General features: G+C 32.9%; 5 protein-coding genes across 13 annotated transcripts; 2 read left to right on the plus strand and 3 right to left on the minus strand.

Moving 5' to 3' along the window:
- The first annotated feature begins 907 nt into the window (after positions 1-907).
- LOC126676435 (uncharacterized) lies at positions 908-3359 on the plus strand. Of its 3 annotated transcripts, none has more exons than XM_050370642.2 (6): positions 908-1071; positions 1917-2021; positions 2105-2257; positions 2535-2654; positions 2750-2866; positions 2969-3359. In XM_050370642.2, the coding sequence occupies exons 2-6, from the start codon at positions 1950-1952 to the stop codon at positions 3071-3073; spliced, it is 567 nt and encodes a 188-aa protein (XP_050226599.1). In that variant the 5' UTR covers positions 908-1071; positions 1917-1949; the 3' UTR covers positions 3074-3359. The 3 variants fall into 3 exon arrangements, with proteins under 3 accessions (XP_050226599.1, XP_050226600.1, XP_055961629.1); XM_050370643.2 differs by having other exon boundaries at positions 1933-2021; XM_056105654.1 differs by having other exon boundaries at positions 1936-2021.
- A 1171-nt stretch (positions 3360-4530) lies between these two features.
- Positions 4531-9545, minus strand: LOC126679122 (rhomboid-like protein 15). Of its 2 annotated transcripts, XM_050374062.2 has the most exons (14): positions 9321-9545; positions 8943-9108; positions 8552-8855; positions 8039-8071; positions 7820-7911; positions 7630-7703; positions 6951-7045; positions 6807-6876; positions 6259-6301; positions 6123-6150; positions 5599-5656; positions 5455-5511; positions 4991-5065; positions 4531-4775 (listed from the first exon to the last, which is right to left on the minus strand). In XM_050374062.2, exons 1-14 carry the CDS (start codon positions 9345-9347, stop codon positions 4770-4772), a joined length of 1128 nt encoding a protein of 375 aa, XP_050230019.1. In that variant the 5' UTR covers positions 9348-9545; the 3' UTR covers positions 4531-4769. The 2 variants fall into 2 exon arrangements, with proteins under 2 accessions (XP_050230019.1, XP_050230018.1); XM_050374061.2 differs by having other exon boundaries at positions 6123-6301; positions 9321-9540.
- A 1066-nt stretch (positions 9546-10611) lies between these two features.
- Positions 10612-13085, minus strand: LOC126676342 (uncharacterized). Of its 2 annotated transcripts, none has more exons than XM_050370524.2 (5): positions 12617-13085; positions 12354-12515; positions 11496-11577; positions 11108-11276; positions 10612-11004 (listed from the first exon to the last, which is right to left on the minus strand). In XM_050370524.2, the coding sequence occupies exons 1-4, from the start codon at positions 12959-12961 to the stop codon at positions 11125-11127; spliced, it is 741 nt and encodes a 246-aa protein (XP_050226481.1). In that variant the 5' UTR covers positions 12962-13085; the 3' UTR covers positions 10612-11004; positions 11108-11124. The 2 variants fall into 2 exon arrangements, with proteins under 2 accessions (XP_050226481.1, XP_050226480.1); XM_050370523.2 differs by having other exon boundaries at positions 10612-11032; positions 12617-13058.
- Positions 13086-13867: 782 nt separating this feature from the next.
- On the plus strand, positions 13868-17202 carry LOC126677849 (pentatricopeptide repeat-containing protein At2g20710, mitochondrial-like). Of its 5 annotated transcripts, none has more exons than XR_008790582.1 (3): positions 13868-14217; positions 14425-16224; positions 16810-17202. XR_008790582.1 is itself a non-coding variant. In XM_050372654.2 (2 exons), the coding sequence occupies exons 1-2, from the start codon at positions 13936-13938 to the stop codon at positions 15568-15570; spliced, it is 1428 nt and encodes a 475-aa protein (XP_050228611.1). In that variant the 5' UTR covers positions 13868-13935; the 3' UTR covers positions 15571-17202. The 5 variants fall into 5 exon arrangements, 1 of the variants encoding a protein (XP_050228611.1); XR_008790583.1 differs by having other exon boundaries at positions 16840-17202; XR_007640620.2 differs by having other exon boundaries at positions 14425-15762; positions 15874-17202.
- Positions 17203-17316: 114 nt separating this feature from the next.
- Positions 17317-18951, minus strand: LOC126677848 (alkane hydroxylase MAH1-like). Its single transcript, XM_050372653.2, has one exon. The coding sequence runs from the start codon at positions 18914-18916 to the stop codon at positions 17387-17389; it is 1530 nt and encodes a 509-aa protein (XP_050228610.1). The 5' UTR covers positions 18917-18951; the 3' UTR covers positions 17317-17386.
- Between the last annotated feature and the right edge of the window lie 2073 nt (positions 18952-21024).

Here is a 21024-nt window from a genome sequence, read left to right on the forward strand (position 1 = left end):
AATATTGAAACATTACCTGTACGTGAAAAAAATTAAAATTATATTGATATAGAGTACTATTACATTACTCTTTTCTTAATTTTTGGTTGATATTATAATTGACGAAAAAGATAGTATTTTTATATGAATTTTTTTAAAAAAATATTAAATAAATGCGAAAAATTATAGAAAAAATAAATAAAAAATAATCATTATATTTTTATTATCTAAAAAAATGTTTAGATTACATAGTTAACTGTATTTTTTGTTAATTTTTGATTGGTCTTAAATTTAATGAAAAAGAAGACAATGTATATAAGAAGATTTAAAAAATTTAAAAAGTTAAATTTAAATATGTAGTACATAATCAGTGTATAAAAATTATAGGCTTAATACATAGTTTGACCCCTGAACTTGTACCCTTTTACCCATCTAACCTCTAAACTTAACGTCTCACCTATCGAACCTCTGAACTTGTTAAATAATCCGATTTAACCCCTAAACTTGATAAATACGTAAATATTGAACCCCTTCGTGCCACCTGTCACTTGAAACATTCTAGAAGAAATTGTGTACGGAGGGGTTCAATGTTTACGTTTTTATCAAGTTCAGGGGTCAAATCGGATTATTTGACAAGTTCAGAGGTTCGATAGAGGAGACGTTATGTTTAGGAGTTAGATGGGTAAAAGGGTACAAGTTCAGGGGTCAAACTATGTATTCAGCCAAAATTATAAGTAAAAAACAATAAAATAATATTGAAAAATAAAAATTAGTATAAAATGAAAAATCTTAAAAATCTCAGCTTTAATAGAAAAATAGTGATATTCTCAAAAAAAAAAAAGTGGTTTAAAATGTAAATTTTTTAAAGGTTTGTAAAAACAGAGAAATTATGAAAATTGTATAAAAAGCTCAAAATATATACGAATACTGTTTTTCCGTTAAAAACAAAAATCACCCAAAAAAATAAAAAAGTTTGTTGAAGAAGAGTAAGAAATAGAGGTTTGGATTTATTGTCGGCTCGAAGAAATGAAAAATCCATGAACAAGTGAAGAACAAAACAGAAGCTGAATTCAAATTCAATTATCTGTGACTGTGAGTTCCATTTCCTTGCTTTACTTTACTTTTCATTCTAAATAGATTTCTGATATAAACCTAGATACACTGCCATTTCTAATCTTGAGATCAATGTTTTCATGGACTTTTTAGCTGCATTTTAACTCTACAAATTTGCTACCATTTTATCATTTTATAGATGCAAATGTTTGTTCAAAGGTGAATTCAATCTATAGAGTTTGTTTTTAGATTGTCTTTATAGCTTAATTAATCATTACCATTAAATGCCTTAACTAATTCGTCAACTAGAGTAGCTAAGAATGGAATTTACTGAACATCGTATCAATTAAGTGGGTAGTTTTATTTATCAAATCCTATGCACCATAAAGTGATCACTAGCTGTAGCCATTTAGCCAGTGTCAAGTTTATGTATCGGATAGAAATGATATATTCATTCCTCTTCGTTGCACTCTATGTTGCACGGAAATTGGTCGAATTCTATGTTGAAGTGTTTTATTTATGTTTTTAGAAAGGCTTCGAAGCTTTAAAACTTTTTTTTTGTTAACCTATTTTTGTAGTCTAATTTTGATAAATATCTTTAGATTGAAGAAAGGGTAGGTTAGAACTGAAAAAATTCGAGAAGATGTGGTTTTTTTGATGAATAATTAAATTGGATAATTAGCGACAATTGAAAGACTATTAAAAATAGGCTTTAAAATTAAAAGGTTAGGTTAGAAACTTGGAATTGGAAAAGGTCGAAAAAGTTCGGTCTCTTTCATCCCATGGTAAAATAAACAAAGTAGACTAAAAACAGAATAACAGTACGATGTCCATAAAGATTTTATTATTTCATAGAATGTGATATATGAAGTTACTCCATTCAGAATTATATTGCAAAAGAAGAAAAGCTTTTGCAGATGTATACAGACAACGGCATGGAAACAGATTCAGCTGCGACAAAAGAAAATAATGTGCTACAACAGCTCCTTGTAAGTTGGTTTTCGGTTTCTATGTTATTACTTGGGAAATGTTCTATACATGTCATAATAAACACTTATTGTACTGATTTTAGAGGAAGCCGAGGTATTTTAATCCTGCAATTGATAGCTGGGTGACATGCTCCTGGTGTGGTCAAGAAGGTCACAGGGCAGGGCAGTGTACAATGCAGAAGCGGAGGAAACCATGCCTACGCTGTGGCAGTTCTTGGCATAGGCGTTGTAGACAGGTCTAGTAATATAGCTATAGCCTTCTGATAATATAGCATACTCGAACTTTTCTTATACCCAATTATTTAAATTCTTATTATTTCCCATCTTCTTTACCATCGTTACATATATGAGAACCTAGTCATTATCCAGTCACACTAAACTTATGATGAATTTCTTTCAACTCTCTTCTCAAGTCGTAATAATGTTTGTATTGACAGAATTAAATTTCTGTTACCACTTATCAGTCCTACTTCGTTTATGGCATGACGTTAGCAATCTGTGATATCCCACCAGAGAAGAAAGGCCAAAAGAAACCGAGAAATTGAATCACATCCTGATTCCTGTTTAAGATGTGGCGGTCCTGGGCATGATATGTTCTCTTGTAGTAGTGACTATTCGCCTGATGATCTCAAGGTAGATACAATATCTTTATAATCCTAATAATGTCTTCTTAGTCCGCTTGTTTGCCATACAACCAAAACGAACAATTGTTCTTCTATGGTGAGCAGGAAATACAATGCTATATATGCAAGAAATTTGGTCACCTATGCTGTCAAGAGTTTCCGGATTTATGTTCGAGTGAAATTTCTTGTTATGAATGTGGAGAATCTGGCCATTTGGGTTCTGTAAGTTGTTAAGTTTAATTTATAGCTTGTTATAGCGTAACATTATATGTAATGTTATCAGTTGATATCTTGAAAAAACCTGACGATCGTTTTTTCTCTCAGGGATGCCCAAGTTTATCTGACGGAACTAGTGGTTCAAAGCCCCTCTCAGGTGCTACGGTTGTGGAAAGCAAGGCCATCAAGCAGCTAGATGCAATAATCACGTGAAGGTTGCTTCGTTACCGGTCTTTGTTTTTACTGAAACCCCTTTCTTATATGCACACCAAAAAAATATTTACGGATTGAGAATTGTGGCATAAAATATGGCAATGAATCATCAGAAATTCCATTAGTAGAATATAGAACAATGTAATTGTAAGCCTACATCAATCCTGGTGAAATGAGCTGATGATTGTTGTACCTTAGAAATGATGCATCCTTTTCTGAACAAGCATATGTTCTTATTGTACAACTCTTTTTTTTTTCTCTTTTAACTAGTTATTCAACTTTTAAATTTGAACTTGGAATTCTCTCTACCATGGGAATTTAAAACCAAGTACTATAGCCTTGTGTGTGTTCTAGTTGAGGAGCTAGGGATTTGTAAAAATCAAATAATATAACCAAACCAACAATTAATTCAGTTTATAGTTTGGTTTGAAAGAAAAAAATTATTTATAAAATTCAGTTTGATTTAAAGAAAAAAATTCAGCTTACTTTTAGTGTAAATTGAATTATGAATTTGATTCGTGTTTGAGAAATTTAATTGGCCTAATATCTCAACAAACTCATATCTTTTAGCTCATTTTCAATTACATCATGACTTTGTAAAATCGCCAATTTTATCCAAATGTCTTTAAGGTTCAAATTTTCCTTTAAGGATTAAATGACATCTTTTTTACTTTGAAAAAAATTCAAATAAATCTTTCATATTTAGCATATATTTTAAATAGCATTTGAATGTCACTGATTCTTCCACCGCCACCTTCTAGTCTGCCTCCTCAAGACGAACTAGATCTAGGTTTGCAGATCTAGGTTGAATTGTTCGTAGGATTCGACTTTCCATGGAGAAAACCAACCGACACGAACCCGATATGCAGGGTCGACGGAAGGTCAGAGGAGGACAATTGCAGGGTCGGAGGAGTGCAGCAGTAGGATCGAAGGCCGTTTTAATATCAGAACGAGTATGACGAATCTTACTTTTTTAATAAAACTTTAAAAGTTTATTATATATCTAATAAGTTTATTTAGATTAAATTAATTAAGATTTTAAATGAATTTTGAATTAATTAAGATTTTAAATTAGTTTTAAATTAATTAAGATTTGAAATTAAATTTTAAAGATGAAGAAATCATTTGACTTTTTTCAAATGAAAAAATATATAATTATACCCTCATATTAATTTTATTTTTTGATTGATTTCTTCACTTGAGTAAGAAAATCATCAAAAACTAAAAATTATGGGTACAATTAAACTTAAAAAAGGTGCATATTTAGATAAAATTGACAATTTGACAACATCATGATGTAATAGAAAAAAGGCTTAAAAATAGGCTGAGTTAATTTGATACACAAGTTTCCAAAAATCTATTTTTTTATGTAATTTTATTCAATTTGTACCAAATGAGTACAGGCAGCTCCGAACATACACTATTCAACTGGCCAAAACTGATGTTTTTGGACAATCTGGCATAAATAAATTGTTATAGAAGCATTAGATCAATTATCAGTATTACATCACGTAAAAAGTCATTTATCAGTAGAAGTCAGTCTGTCTGTCCACTGTTCCGATCGTATTTCTACATTGAAGATTTACGCTGAAATTTTACAAGTGTTCTTGTGTTTTCTTTTAACAGAAGTTGGTAAATTGGTTTGTGCTTGGCAACATCCGTATTCGAAGAATAGATGAATGAGTTGCTTTGCAATTTATCCCTGCAAATCAAAAGCCACAATCTTTATAGTTCCCCCCTGGTTTTTAAGTAATGGATAAATTAAATCCCTATTGGATTTCGATTAAATGAAACTAACATATCGTGAGTTTTTAAAATTTAGAAGAGCCAGAAAACAATAGTTTTGATCTAACCTTATGAGTAATAGATATTAGCTTTTTTAAAATACATCTAAATTAACAATCAGTGAATACTCACTTGCTGGCTCGTAAGAATTTCGACAGCAACATTCAGGTCTCCTTCAGCAGCTGCCAATGCAACTTCTACTTGCGTCTGAAACAATACGAAAGGAATTTACATCAACACACTAACTAATCGATATTTCATTTCTAGCCTTTTCATATGTTGGGTCAGCCCTAACATCTTCATCTGCTATATGGCACTGCTAACTTTTCTATTACCATCAAATGAGCTCGCTCATAAAAATCCAATGGTTGTTACTTTCAAAGTAGATTTTACTTCACGAAAACAAATTCGACGCTTTCTTCTCTGCTAAATAATTTTACTATATTTTACATCAGATATTAATGCTCTTTTCCCATTAAGTTACGAAAAGAAAGCTCAAATCCTTGAAATTTCTCACTTTTCAATTTTTGGGACCAGGTGGAATTTTTGTTTAAAACTAAGTAATGCAAAAGAACTGAAGTGACTGCTATGTTTACCTTCTCAAAACCCATAGATACAAGTTTTTGGATCTGTTTATCAGAAGCAGCTGAATCCTGAGTAAGTGAATGAAAAGAACCACAAAAATGTCAGACCCGTATCAGGTAAATAAGCAGTAAAACATTTGAATTAGAGCAAGATACCTGATGGCGTGTAGGGCGTTCTAAAGCTGCTGCAACGGCATTATCTACTATGAGCCTCCTGCATTCCAAGAACAAGAGAGATGTGACCTTTTGCTAGAAGATAAAAATAAAATAATTCAGAATATAGTGCACTAAGACCGATCCATCAATGCCTTTTGACATTGAACAGAAAAAAACGGACAGCCATCCTCAGGTCACTCTGGCCGTGTGGCGGAACATAATATGCGAGTCCAGTATGTACTGCTTTCTAGATTCACTAATCACATCTAATTTTAGATCACATAAAAGGTTTAAGCTAATATACAAAGCTAATAAGTCTCAGTTCAGAGAAAAAAGCTAATGATTTGAAGAAAGCTACTTCGTTTAGAGCAGAAAACTTTCCCATTGGCAAAAAAATCAAAAATCAAGATCTTTTTCCTTTTAGTACGATCACTTAAAAAATTATAAATTGCCAAGGCTGGGTAGATTTTGGCCTCTAAGATGCTCCACAGTCTACAAATTGCAAGTAAAACTCTTATAGGTACCTTCCATCTGATGGCCTCTCTACTGCACCTGTTGCAGCCAAAGTTGAGGAAAGATTAGAGTTGCTATTTTCTAAGAGTCTAGCCTGCAAGTTTGAATCTGAATTTACAGCAGGAACTGTTTGATTTCCAGTCGAACCTAGTGTCCTTGCCCTTCCAGGAAACCTGCTATCTTCTGCTGACTGCACATTATCAATAAGACATTAAATTGAATACCACTTTGATCAGAAGTTTCAAACTACGTGGTTTATGGATTTTCAGGGGAAAAGTATGCTAAACCTAAAAGCATGCAGCATGCCCCTTTCCAGTCCGATCAGGATGCACCAGTTTAAGCAAACCACTAAATACTATGACTATTTATCTTTAAGTCCTTCAATTAGATAAAGAACAATTAAACAAACAGCAAGTTTATGAAATGACAATCCCATATACATCTTTGCAGAAATGATGTAAAACTAGAATTAACAGCACAAACAACACGGTGACATGCAAACACAAATTCACAGGCCTAGGTTGAGATCTGTTCTTTGCCATGATATTATACTAGCCTTCAAGGTTTAGACTTTAGACACTTCAACAAGCACTACTAGTTACCAAAGCACTGGCCAACTCAATAGCCTTCTAGAGTTAACATATATAGCTAACTTCAAGAAGAAGAAAAGTCCTGAAAAGTGAACAATTCTGTACCTGAGGAGAAGTTTCCCTCTGAGGTATCCATGATGATAAGTTTCTCCACGTGTTTCCAGAAAACAATGCACTGTTTCATTCAGATTATCATGTTAAATTTATTAGGAGAAAAATTTTCTGTTTCTGAGAAGGAAGAAAATTTACCTTGAGTTAGTATTTTGGTTGGAATGTGTTGGTATGTATCCTGTAGGATTACCACCAGTGCACATAATAAATTTAGGCCGCCTCACACAAGAAGACTGGAAATAATAAATGAAGTTACAATATTAGACTGACTAATAGACCATAAAAAATATTCTGAACAAAGTGATAAACTAACACCACTAAGTAGGAATTTTGCAATAATATAATTGAAAGAACAGAATTAGTTGATCAATAAAGTGCGTGTATGCTATGCAGAATTGCATTAAGGAAAAAATAACATTGATCCTTGACCAGCGCGGCTCAAAAGAGGCAGTAGAATGTTCATGAAACATGGTAAGAGAAGACTTAACAGGAACTAAGAATGCCGCAGGTCGAATAGAGAGAGGATTCAAGAAGTTCGGTTACAAGGATTCAATGAGTTTGAAAAAAGTGGGCTCATAGACCTAGTCACAAACATTCATGACACAAACATAAGTTCCATGAACTACTTATTATCATCAATCCATTAATTAATGTTAGCTGCAACTTGACAAAAAAAGGATTATCACCAAAGAATATTATAATGAGAATAGTCTTAATGCATTTAAATAACCAAATATGTAGAAGCAATCTGATAAACAAATAATGAAAGAAAATTAATCTATAAAAAGACAGTTGATGTGATGTACAGTGTACTTACCAGCCAAGAGGAAGCCTCAATGGACGAATAGAAAGATGTTCCAGGCAAGAGGAAGTTGAATAAGCCATATGTATCTGAGAAAACACAGAGACAGGAAACCAATGTGAATGGGACATAACTGCATGCATGGCTAAACATAATACAAAGGGAATAAAATGAGAAATATGAAAGCTGAAATGGGATGACATACATGCAAATCCAGACAAGATTCCACACAGGTGTCCAAGTAAGGAGACATTTGTCATAAGAACCTGAAAGACTACTAATAAAATAAAGGCATACCTGAAGCACATTTTTCAGTTAAGAACTAGAGTTAGATAGTTTCAGGCAAATTTGAAAAAGTAAGATAATAAGCATAAGGCATACGAGCTTCTTATGTGTGTAATGCTGCAAAAGTTATAATATTTACCACTTAGCAGGAACATTGAAGAGACCAAACACACTGCAAAAGGAAAGGATCTGTTACTAGAATGCACCGACCAAACAAAGAAACATACTGGATGACAAAGATTACGAGAAACAAATTCATCTTCCTTGTGTCGAGAATAATCAATGTAGTTAACTTACTGAATAAAAAATACCCTACCCATTTAATCACAACAAAATATCAAAGCTCATACTAACCAATTCGAGATTAAGCTCAGTTGAGGTAAATTTTAAGGCATCTAATTTATCATCTAATACGATAAAGGTATGCTTTTATCTAATTAATTCCCCAGCTTGTGGGTTAGGATCAGCCTAGTTGAATAGAATAAAAAATAATGTTTTCTAATATACATCTAATAAGATGAAGGCATATCCGAAATATGTATATCAGTTTAGCACCCACGAGCTGGAGCAAAAACTAGATTATGTTGCTAAAATAAATAACAAGTACAAAACAATATCAAAATTTTGACAGAAAGAACTAATATGTACATACCTCCTAGACTGAACTCCACTCAAACTTGTCTCTATCACGATCATAGAAAATAAAATTCCAGAGAAACCTATCGCACACTCGTTCATCAAAAATTCATCCCCGTGAAAGGGATTATAAGCTACCACCAATGCAATAAGAAGATGAAAAATAGCATTGGTTGTAGCTAACAAAATAGTCAAGTAAAGCAAGCGGACGGATCCCATGATCCTCTCTAGTTCAGAACCCAAAGGCACCAAAGCCATCATGTTGAAAGCCACATGAAGTATCGATCCGTGAAAGAGAACAGACGTAAAGATTCTGTAAACTGCAGCAATGCAAAAAAACAGTCAATTTAACAGTTAATTATCCAATTTCATAACAATGCATTGAAAAAAAAAAAACTAAAAGTCACCTTGAAAGTGAGATACAACCCCGGACGGCAAGAAGCAAACTTCAACAAAAGAATCATAGCCAATCAAGAGACAAACCAAGTAAATAATTCCACAAACAATCACTATTGAGGAGGTTAAAAATGGAATATTCTCCCACCATTGCCCTATTCTAGTTTGCAATCCTGCCTGCAAGTGCACAACAACACGAAGCAATAAGTTTTAAACAACCGAATCAAAACATTAAACAGCAAATAAGTTCATACTGATTAAGTTAGCGGATCAAAAGCAGTGTCATTAAAACATATTAAAAATTGAATTTGATTGAAAGTGATTAACAGAGTATCGCTAACAGTAATTGAGAAGTAGAATAAAGTGAAGATCAAGAGATTTTTACTTACCTCGGTCACAATGTTGTTAGGTCTCATTTCCTTAAGCTTCAGGGTTTCTTTCTCTCTGTAATTTTTTTGAATTTTATAATTTATGTTGAAGTATTAGCCGGCACGGCGGCTCTTATTTGTATTCGCGGCGTAGGACAAACTGAGAAACCCGTTGGTTGTATTTCGGAATAATCGGGTTCGGACTTTGGGTTTAACTAATGAAGCTGTTGATCTGAAATGTGATTATTGTGATGTAATAAAAATAATTTACTTAACTCCAAATGAAAATTATTTTTCAATTGTAATTACCTTTTATAGGTACTAAATTAATTAGCTTTATTTTAGAATAGATAAATTTATATTTTTATTAAGAGAACATTTGCTATAAACTAGTAATTTCTTATATTTGAAGAAATTCAGTTGAAAATCTTTAATATTTGTGTTTAATCTATTTTAAATTTTTGACTTTTTAATTCAATAAAATTAATTACATTTTGGTAAAATTTATGGTAAAATTAATAATTTCCAAGTGTGAGGATTTTTAATAATAGAAAAAATATCCTTAATATTTAAAAAAGTAAAACGACAAATATAATACGAATATTGTGATTTTAAATATTGTCTCTGCCTTTTATTTGCTTCAGAATATTATAACATGTATTCAAATTTTTATAAATGGAGTGAAAAACATAAATTAAAAATTAAAGGAGGTTAAAAGAATTCTTTTCTTTAATATTTAAAAATGAAAGCGTTTTGTGGAAATATTTGAACCACGACGTAATACAATTTTAAATTTAGATCAATATGAGTTCACCGTATTCTTTTGCGATACAAAACAAGGTTTTATGATCATTTAAGCACAGGACTGGTCTAGAAAAGTGTAGGGACTTGGTTGTTCTAGAAAAGTGTAGGGAGTTGTTTGGATTGCACGCATGCCAAATCATCCCACGACGCACTCCGTCCCAGAAACCATACCACAGAACAACTATGATTTGATATTAATTTATCCCTTGAACTTGTGTTTCATAATCAATTAGCTCTAAAATTAATTTCATGATAAACCAGTTGTTTAAATTTGTCAATTAACCTCCTAGATTTGGTCTCAAAATTGACAAATTTTGGACAAATTGATCAAAATGTATAAACTCGGGGAGGCGAGTTGCAACAAAATTAGCTGCGAGTTGACAGGTTGAATTTAGAACTATCATACATTAAAACCTGAAGGAATTGAATCCCCCACACCAAAACAATAATAAATAAGGACTATCTAAAGACGAGAAATTGAATTCCTCAAAATAAAAAAGACGAGAAATTGAAAGAACAATCTAGGTTAGCGTTGATTCATTTAATTCTTACAGTTTTAAAAAAAGGATTTCAGACATAGTTTCCTCCTCGATAACTTGCACTACTGTTGAGTTTCAATAGTAGAATATCGATCTCTACACAGAAGTGATCAAGAACTTGCCTTTGAATCTACAAGGCTAAACCTGCACTCAATTTCATTCGTCTTTCATAATTCTATTACTATTGGTTCCGAGTATCGAGCTTCAATTCAATAGTTATACTTATAGTTCATCTTCAGTTCAAAAAAATGAGCTTACAATCTTTCTCACAGTGAAAATGAGCTCAGCATCAGATCTATGACCAGGAGTTTCCCCTGTTACATGAACTAGACCGGAGTAAAACCTTTTGAATTCCTCAAAACCTGTACAGCATTTAACGACATATGTAAACTATAGTCAATGCCTCACACTAATACTTGTACAGAAGACCAAAAGCATAAATTTATACATTTTAACTCAACTCACCAGATCCACGCGAGCATCTACTTCTCGTGCTCCCACCCTCCCAATCTTGTTCCAGGTTCATAATTAGTAAACAGCCTAAACTCGTTCCCAAGTTTGTTGGAGTGCTGAGGCCTGAAACCGCATGGATGCAACCCCAAGAACTCAGCTGCTCTCTCTGTCTGTACCTCACCTACACGTCATGAAAAACTACAATTCATTAGACTTACCTAAATATATTTCAAAGCTATTGATTTATGATAAGACACCGCCGGTAACATTGGATGTCATAAATTAAATTTACCATTCCCAATTCTAAAGGACAATGACACGTGCTCTTGAATATACTATACCGATGGAATAGCTGCCAAAAAATTGCAGATGAGCAAAACTATACTGTAATACATCTTACCTGTGAGTAATAGCAAGTGGGATTTTTCCGGTTTTGCAAGAAAAGAGATTGTTTGAGCAACCTTTTCCAAACACTCCTTACTCTGCCACCACAAATAAACATAAGCTAAAATTAGATCATCACCTTGTCATTCAATATTTGAAAATAGTCACTGAAAATGAGAAAAAAAAAACTATAAAAACAATCCATGCTTTCATATTGGCAACAGATGCTCCCTGCAAATATTCAAATATATGCAAGAGATCACATAACAAAATCTCAAACATTAGTGAACTTGACTCAGAACAAAATTTACAATTTCATTGGTGCAAAATTTCTCGCACGAGAGACGCAAGGAGTACTCTACGCATAACTCATGGTATTCGACAAAAGTTTACGTAGTCAATACATATCAGATGTCCACAGAATAAACCCAATAAAGAAGTAAAAGGAATGCACAAACCAAATCAAAAATTCAGCAGAGAATGAAAATTTCTTAATGGAAAATGAAGAAAAACATTTCAAACCAGTAATCCCCTCAAATCAGATTATCTATCCAAACGCAAGACATTTAAGTACTTTCCTCACAGATAAAACTCATCCTGTTTATCCCTCGAGAACAAACTAATTAGAGTAAGCTTTATCGATTTAGTTACCTCTATTAATCTAGCTCGAAACTACATAAAAAAAAATAGCCAGTTAACCTATCTACATACTCTGCATAAAACTGAAAATTCCATCTACTAAAGTTACAACAAAATAAGTAGCACGAACAATCAAACATTTAAACACAAACAAAGAAAGAAAAAAAAATCCATTCATACATCAAATAAAATAAAAATTTCAGAGAAACATATTTAAATTAAACAAATAACTAACCAGATATGGAGGATCAGCAACAACCACATCAAAAGAATGTTTAAATTGAGAAGGCAACTCAAGAGGTTCATTATAATCATAAAATGTAAAATCAGTTCCATATTGCTCAAATCTTTTATCATACTCCAGCAACTCCACTCTAACACCACCCCCCTCCATTTTCTACAAACAACAAACACAGATTAAATAAACAAAACAAACTAAAAACATCACTAAAATAGTTTAAAATAATTAAATCAAGAAATAAACAAACCAAACCAAACCTTGATATAAGCATAAAGAGTAGGGCAAGCGATGCAAACAGCAGCTTTAGAATTAGGGTTTTGTGAATCATTGTCATTCTTTAACAATTCAATTACTTCTTCAGCGACGGTTTCTGCTGTTGACGAGTCGTACCAAAATTGACTGAGTCTCCAATCTTCGGTGACTAATTTAACGTCCTCATTGTCGTTAGTGTGATCTTCAGTATGGTTTTGTTGTTCTTGGAGGAACTCTTTTAGTGCTTCTAAAGCATGGGAGCTTAGTATTGGCTTATCGTCGTCGTCGCTCGTGCCTGAAACGATGTCGTTTGGTGGGTTTGAAAGGGTTTTAACTTCGTCTGTAGCCATTTCGCCGGAGGTAAAAACAGTCTCTAGCTTGGAGCTACTGTCGAGAAGCGCTGCTTGTAGGTGATGGACAGTTTGGGTGTGTTTAGTAAATGGGGTTAGTTTAAAAGAACTGGACAAAGGGTCAAATCACTTTCTCAACTTGGTACGAAATTCCAAAAAGGTCTAAATTGGTGAAATCGAATCATTTCAAACTATAACTATATCAAACCGGACCGGTTCTACCCCTTTAACGAAAAAAGTAAGATAGTTAATTTAACCTAATTAACTTTAATTAATCATATTTAACTCTAATTAAATCTATAATTATAATTCTAATTAATTAAACTAATTAACCTAACTCACTATTGTCGTCTCCACCACCAATAGCTGCCCAACTCACGAGCCTTTGTCGCCATCGTTTGTTGAGCAATAGAAACACCGTCTTTTGTCAAGCAGAAGAAACCAAGGCACTAAGGTTCAGCTATTGCCGAAAATAACGACAACTAGGGACAAACCAAGAAGATAAAGTACAGAGAAAAATTTAATGCTAATTAATGTTAAATGCTAACTGCAGTTGGAAGTAGAAAACAAAAACGGCGAGAAAAAAAATTAAAATTAATTAAAAAAAGAATAAAAGATCTATATATATATATATCTATTAAAAATTGATATAATATTTAATTTTTTAAAATTATAAAAAAATTGATATCTAGAAATAATTAAATAGCAAATGAGATAAGTATTAAGGACCGCTAATTTTTTAATATTTTGTAGCATTTCACCCGCCGGAGTGAGAGTAAAGGAGGGGAGATATAGTTGTGGGTTGAATTGATCTATTTTCGTCAATTTGGACCTCTTTGTTATTTTGTGCTAAGCTGAGGGGTGAATTGATTCTTTATTAAAAAAGATCTGGTCAGTCAAACCAAAAACCCACTAAAACCCTTTAATTTTTTTTTTTCGACTGAACCCTTCTCCTCCACTGTACACTGATAGAAATGAAGCTTACGAAATCAATAACCACTGTAATCACTCGTTTGTCGACTTCTTTATTATACTCAACAGCAACACCATTTCTTGCTGAAAAGGGGTTTAGAAGACACGGCGGCGACCAACTAAAGGAACTGTACCGGCGGATTTCACCGGTTGGGGATCCCAAACAGTCGATTGTTCCAATTCTTGATAAATGGATTGATGAAGGACGAACCGTCGATAAAGAGCATCTTCAAACTTTTATCAAAGAACTTCGCAAATATAAGCGTTACTCTCATGCGCTTCAGGTATTCAACCATTTATATGCTTATCTAATTGCATAAAGTTTTTAGCTTTTCTTGGTTTGTCTTTGTTTCTAAATTAATGTCCAATTCAGTTTTTTAATAGATTTATACCCATATTGTGCTTAAAGTTTTTGAATGAATGGTCCTTAAATACTTCTGGTTTTTTTATTTTAACATAGATAAATTGTGTTATTCATTATTATTCCCCAGATTTCAATGTGGATGTCTGACAAAAGATACCTCGAACTTACTCGGAGGGATGTCGCTGTTCGCCTGGACTTGATGTCGAAAGTTCACGGTATAGAACAGGTTGAGAAATATTTTGATACTATTACACAACAACTTAAGGGTCTTGAGGTTTATGGTGCACTTCTCAACTGCTATGCTTATGCAAAATCTGTTGACAAAGCAGAAGCAGTAATGCAAAAGATGAGGGATTTAGGTTTTGCTAAGATGACTTTAAGTTACAATGTTATGCTTAATCTTTATAGTCAAACTGGACAAATTAGGAAATTCGACGCTCTAAGTCGTGAGATGGAAGAAAATGGGATTGTCTGTGATGCTTTTACACATGGGATTCAGGTAAGTGCATATGCAGCTATTTCTGATATTGAGGGAATGGAGAAAACTATGACAAGGATGGAATCTGATACAAACATTGTTCGAGACTGGTGTACATATGCTATTATGGCTAATGGGTATACAAAAGCCGGACTGGTAGACAAGGCAGTAGAAATGCTGAAGAAATCTGAGGGACTTATTACAAGTAAGACGGGAAGTAAAGCATACGAGTATCTCCTCACACAGTATGCTTCGATTGGGAAAAAAGACGAGGTCCTAAGAATCTGGAAACTTTATCAGGATAAACATAAGGTTTATAATAAGGGGTATATCTGCATGATTCCCACTCTGTTGAAGTTTGATGATTTTGAAAGCGCAGAACAAATTTTTATGGAGTGGGAATCCCAAAATCAATACTATGACATGCGAATCCCAAACTTCATGATTCGTGCTTATTCTAGAAAAGGCCTTGTTGATAAGGCTGAAACATTTGTTGACAGGGTAATATCGAAAGGAGAGGAACCAGATGGGTATACGTGGTATTATCTAGCGACAGGGTACCTTCAGAATAATCAAACACAGAAGGCAGTGGAAACGATGAAGAAAGCAATAGCGTTTCGCGGTACTAAGTTGAAGCCGAGTAGTGAAAGTTTGGCATACTGTCTAGAGTGCTTGAGGGATCAGGGAGATTTGGAGAAAGCGGAAGAATTTGTAAAATTACTTCTGGATAATGACTTGATTTCTTTAGAGGTTCAGGAACAATTGTTGAGCGACGTTAAAGCTGTGCGCCTGTGAGAAGCTAAACTCGGATAAGCTTAGTGCTTTCCGCGATGATCAATTTGCAACACCAACTTGGAAGTCCAAAATATTTTACTTCTATCTCAGATTCTTTTGGGGGTTATTTATAGATCAGTCAGAGATGAGGTTGAGGTGTTTGATTTTTGGTTACAGTTGGAACTAAAGCGTGTTTGGACTTCTATTCCAAAGGTGAAGTCAATTTGGCATTAGATGAAAGTATTAAATGAGACGAATGTTTTTTTTTCTACTGTGGACTTCTAAAGATTACCATTTTGCTTTTCCCTTACATGTTTCCAACAGTCACGAATTCTGATGTCACTCCTGATCCAATGAGATTTCGTGACTACTCTGTCATTCTAGCTCCTGACATAGTTCAGTAAAGATTTTAATCCTTCTTTGCAAGTACATGTGCCAAACCAAGCTCACAAGTGAATGTCTTAATTAGTGTCATGTTTAATGCAACATGAGAGTTCTAAGTCCTACTGCCAAATTGATGGTTGGTTATGCAGTTCATTGATGCATTCTTGTGCTTTATGTGCATTTCCAATTATTGATCAATGGATTGATAAAGGACGTGCTCTTGATAAAGATCATCTTCAACATTTTATCAAAGAATTTCGGAAATATAAGCGTTACTCTCATGCGCTTGAGGTATTAAACAGAAATCATGTTATATGTTTTGTGATTGCGTTAAGTTTGTAGCTTGTTACTTATTTGGCTAATTTTTCTCTAAATTAATCTCCAATTCAGTTTTTCAAGTGAAATTTACCCATATTGTGTTTAACATTTTTTTTCCTCCTTATTTCTAAATTTTTGGGTATTTTTTGTTGTTTGTTTTCAGTTTCTATTGTTTCTGATAAAGAAATTTATAGTGCACTAATCGCTCATGTTGAGCAGCTGCTTTCTATTGCTTATAGTTTGGCCTTTTAATTGTTAGTATTCCTGTTTAGCGTTTGATATTCAAAGATGTGTTCTGCGAATCATATGAGAAATTAATTTTAAGGCTAATGATATTTTGGGTGATTCTTTGGTTAAAGTACTAATGGATTTCTGTTGCTGTGTTATAAATCAGTATATTGCATGGAAATTTTGTGGTCTCTTATGTTCCGCATTTCGTTTCCATATTCAAAATGCTCAAACTTTATATATATAATCTATTTTCATAAAAAATGTTATATTATTGTTTCTCGTTTCAGCATTTTCCGTTTTTAACCTCTTTGTTTCCGTGCAACATAGATACATTGTGTTTTCATTATAATTCCCCAGATTTCAATGGGGATGTCTGACAAAAGATACCTGGAACTTACTTGGAGGGATGTTGTCGTTCGACTGGACTTGGTGATGAAAGTTCGTGGCGCAGAACAGGTTGCGATATATTTTGATACTATTACACAAGATTCCAAGGGTGTTGAGGTTTATGGTGCACTTCTCAACTGGTATGCTTATGCAAAATCTATAAAATTACTTTCGGATAATGACTTTATTCCCTTAGAAGTTCAGGAACAATTGTTGAGTAACATTAAAGCTGTGCCTGTGAGAAGTTAAACTCAGATAAGCGTTGTCCTCGAGTTCTTCGGAACCTGACTAAATCAAGATTAACCTTGGTGGCTGTTAAATTTTTTGATTCAACATGTGTGCTGAGCTGCTGGACTGGGTTATTGAAACCTGGTAGCTGGCACCAATGAACAAGAGCAATGTTTTTCAGTTAGGCTGAAGATTGTTTCTAACTCCACAAAACAGACATATTTAAAACTATTTTATAATTTCTATTTCAGAATACAAAGATTACATTATCCATATGAATAATAACGATTTACGTAATAATCGGTTTATAAGCATTTCTTTTGGAGACACTCACTTTCAGACCATTTTTCATAAAAAGTACAGCAGAATTACTGGGACTAGCAATATGATTTTGAACAACTCGAATAGAAAAATTCCATATGATAAAAGAAGCAACCGCTTTTACTTGTTGCAGGGCAGATTTCTTGCCTACGCAACTCCGTAATCCTGCACTAAAAGCCGGGAACTGGTAGGATGGTACATGTTTGATGCTCCCTTTGTCTGAAATCCATCTTTCTGGCTTGAATTCCAAGTAATCTTTGCCCCATAATTCTTCCATTCTTCCCATTGTGTACACAGACGAAATGACTTTCATGTCCTTACCAACCGCATGCCCGCTAGGCAGAATGTCTGGTTGGATAGCTGATAAAGGAAGAAATGGAATTGGTGGATATAATCGAAGCGATTCGCATACAACTGCATGAAAATAACTTAGATTGTTTAACTCTGCAAATGTGAAAGCCACACCATATTTAGTTTCTTTGTAACTAGAATTCATCTCGTCTAGAATTTTTTTTTCGACCGACGGATGACTTGCAATAGCCCAGAGAAGCCATATCATAGCACCGCTGATTGTGTCTCTTCCGGCCGCCATGAGATTAAATGTCATATCTCTCAGAAATTTGTTTGATTTAGTGATCACCATGCTGTCTTCTTCCTCCAGAAAAGCAGTTAACATGTCGAAATTGTCTTCAGTTTGATTTTGGCTCCGTCTTCGGCTTATTACCTCCTCTCTTTTTCTTGCAATGCAATCCATAACAAAAATTTGAAATAAGTCCCGGGATTTTCTCATCTTCTTCTCTTCTCCGATCTGAAGCCATCTCTGCAACTTCCAATATCTAGTCGGAACCACATGCCGGAAATGAACAGCCTGCTCCATTTCATGAAAAGCCTTCTCGAGAGCATTATGAGGGAATCCAACAGCAAGACAATTCGGGTCATACCCTAACAACAAAAGACAAATACCATCAAACGTTAATCGTTGAACTACGTCCTGTAGATCAACTTCAGACCCGAATTCGGATGCATCATCCAAAACTTGGTACAGGCGTTTCAACATCTTCCCGTACATTATTCTTTCTACAGCAACATCATACCTTAGATCTTGATTGATCAACGAATGAATTTTCTTTCTGAGAAATCTCCAATGTTCTGAATCAGAAACAAGAATTCCATCACCAAGAGGATCCAAAATCTCTTTGAACATCGGACCCTTTTGGTAATTGGCGAAGTTCTTATTAAAAATATAATCAACATTCTTGGGATCGCTTGTTATAAGAAAATCCATACCGCTAAACCACGGTCCTTTGAATAAATACGTACGTTTCGCTTTCTCAAGTATATCAGTAACAAAATCATAAACTCGAGGCACATTGCGACCAAGCTGTGGAATCATACCAACTATAGGCCAGTTGATGAGTACAGATTTTCTATTCAGCCACCAATGTGAAAAAACAGAAATGGCAGCAAAAATAATACCTACATAGCTAAGTGTTGTCATTTTTTGAAATATTACTATGTTACTGTAAGTCCTCAAGTTAAGACTATACATATATATAGCAATAAAAGGGGTAGTGTTTTAAATGGGACAACATATGCAACTAAATGTGTATATCATTTTTCTGCAAATAAGCTGATATTAGGGCACACAATTCTCGCAAATATCTTAAGTAATTCTCTTTTGTTTGCTTGAGTTGTTTTTCAACTTCTTGTAAAGTTTATTTTCATTTTTATTACATTATTAAATATTAAAGATACTTTTTTTTTATGAAATATTAGAGATATTTTAATCCTCATGAAAGATTAATTTAAAAGTATTGTTGTATTTTACTATCCATTTAACTAGTGAAGTACAGTAATTGAAAGGTACAATAGTATAATATTCATACATCAAAAGTATAGTCAGAAATTCAGTAAGCTGATAACAGAAAATAATTAGCAATGTTTTTTTTTTTGTAGATTATGGATGAATGCATTGCATAGCATTTTAGTAAGTTAATTCGCCTAGGGGTGAGAAAAACCCAACCAAACCATTAATCCGATTCAAATCAATCAGTAATTAATTTTGGTTTGGTAAAATGGTTAAAATGGATTGATTTGGTTTTAAATTATAAAAAAGTATAGTTTTTGGTTTTGGTTTGGTTTCAACTAGTGGTTAACCGAACCAACCGAAAAACCGAAGTTTATAATAATATTATTTTTATTGATATTTATATATGTATAAATAAATATAAAATTTATTTATTAAAATATTTATATATAAGTATAATGTGTGCGTAGATACGTATATGAAAATAAAACATATAAACTAATACACACATATAAGTAAAAATTATACGTATAATTTTAATTATTACGTATAATTATACATAATTTTTATCTAAATCTATATTAACCGAACCAAACCGAACCGAAACCGATGATAAAGTTTGGTTAATCGAACTAAAATTTTACATAAATATTTGGCGTGGTTTAGTTTTTATATTTTCCCTTAAAATATGGTTTGGTTTTGGAGTTTACTAAACCAAATCGAACCGAACCGAACCATGCTCACCCCTAAATTCGCCTTTAAATCAAGGCGCAGTATATCGAAAAAAACTCGACTATATCAAGGTTGTTTTACAAACAGGGTAGGATGAGTAAAAATTATGTAAAAATCTATTTAAACTAGTAGTTTAAATTTAAATTAAGGCTAATCTTTTGGGGAAAAAAACCTCTCATGTTTTAACCTCAATTCATTTGCACCCTCATTATTGTAGAATCATCAATTTTATCCACATTTTCACCTCTTGGTTTCAATTGCACCCTCAAGTATCAAATTAACCTCTATTCACTTAAAAAAGGTTCAAATCAATATTTTATATTTTAGCATATATTCTATATAGGGTTTAATGTTATATTTAAAACAAAAAACCAATCTTTCCAAAAATTATGAAAAAGGGGTCATTTATACTTACTAGTTTCGCATTACGTGCTATGCACGTGGCTCGTAACGTTACTTCTCAATGAATATATTAGTAAATCTATTATAATTATATCAATTTTTTATTTATAATTAATATCAAATTAGTTAAGAATTCTTGTAAAAGTAACTATAATATATTCGGTTATTAAATTTTCTTTTTTTGGTTTTATAATAACTATAATTAAATAATTAACTTAATTTTATTAATAATATTTTTAAAAATAAATAAGATGGAAATTTAAATAATAATATATTGACGAAATACAATATTTTAATTTTGTAGTTCAATCAAACTAAAAGATAGGTATTCCTACTAATTTGGAGACATTTTAGTTATTTTTTACATACTAAAAATTAAATTGGAGATAATTTAGCTACCTATTCTAATTAGGACTTTAATTATAATAGTGATTAATTAAATAACTAATTAGTTAATGACTATAAAACCTTTATTTAATAGTAAACTGAAAAGGATTATTCAGTAAATTTGCCTGTCCCCCCCCCCCATCTGTGCTTTTATATATAGTATAGATAAGGTTTGACCCGACGATCAAGTAAACCCTCAACGTCCGAAAAGGTTCAAATATACCCTTAACGTCTTAAAAATGAACAACTAGACCCCCAACGTCTTATTTATGAGTCAA

The sequence above is a fragment of the Mercurialis annua genome, linkage group LG4, assembly GCF_937616625.2.
Source record: "Mercurialis annua linkage group LG4, ddMerAnnu1.2, whole genome shotgun sequence".
In the NCBI taxonomy this organism is placed as follows: Eukaryota; Viridiplantae; Streptophyta; class Magnoliopsida; order Malpighiales; family Euphorbiaceae; genus Mercurialis; species Mercurialis annua.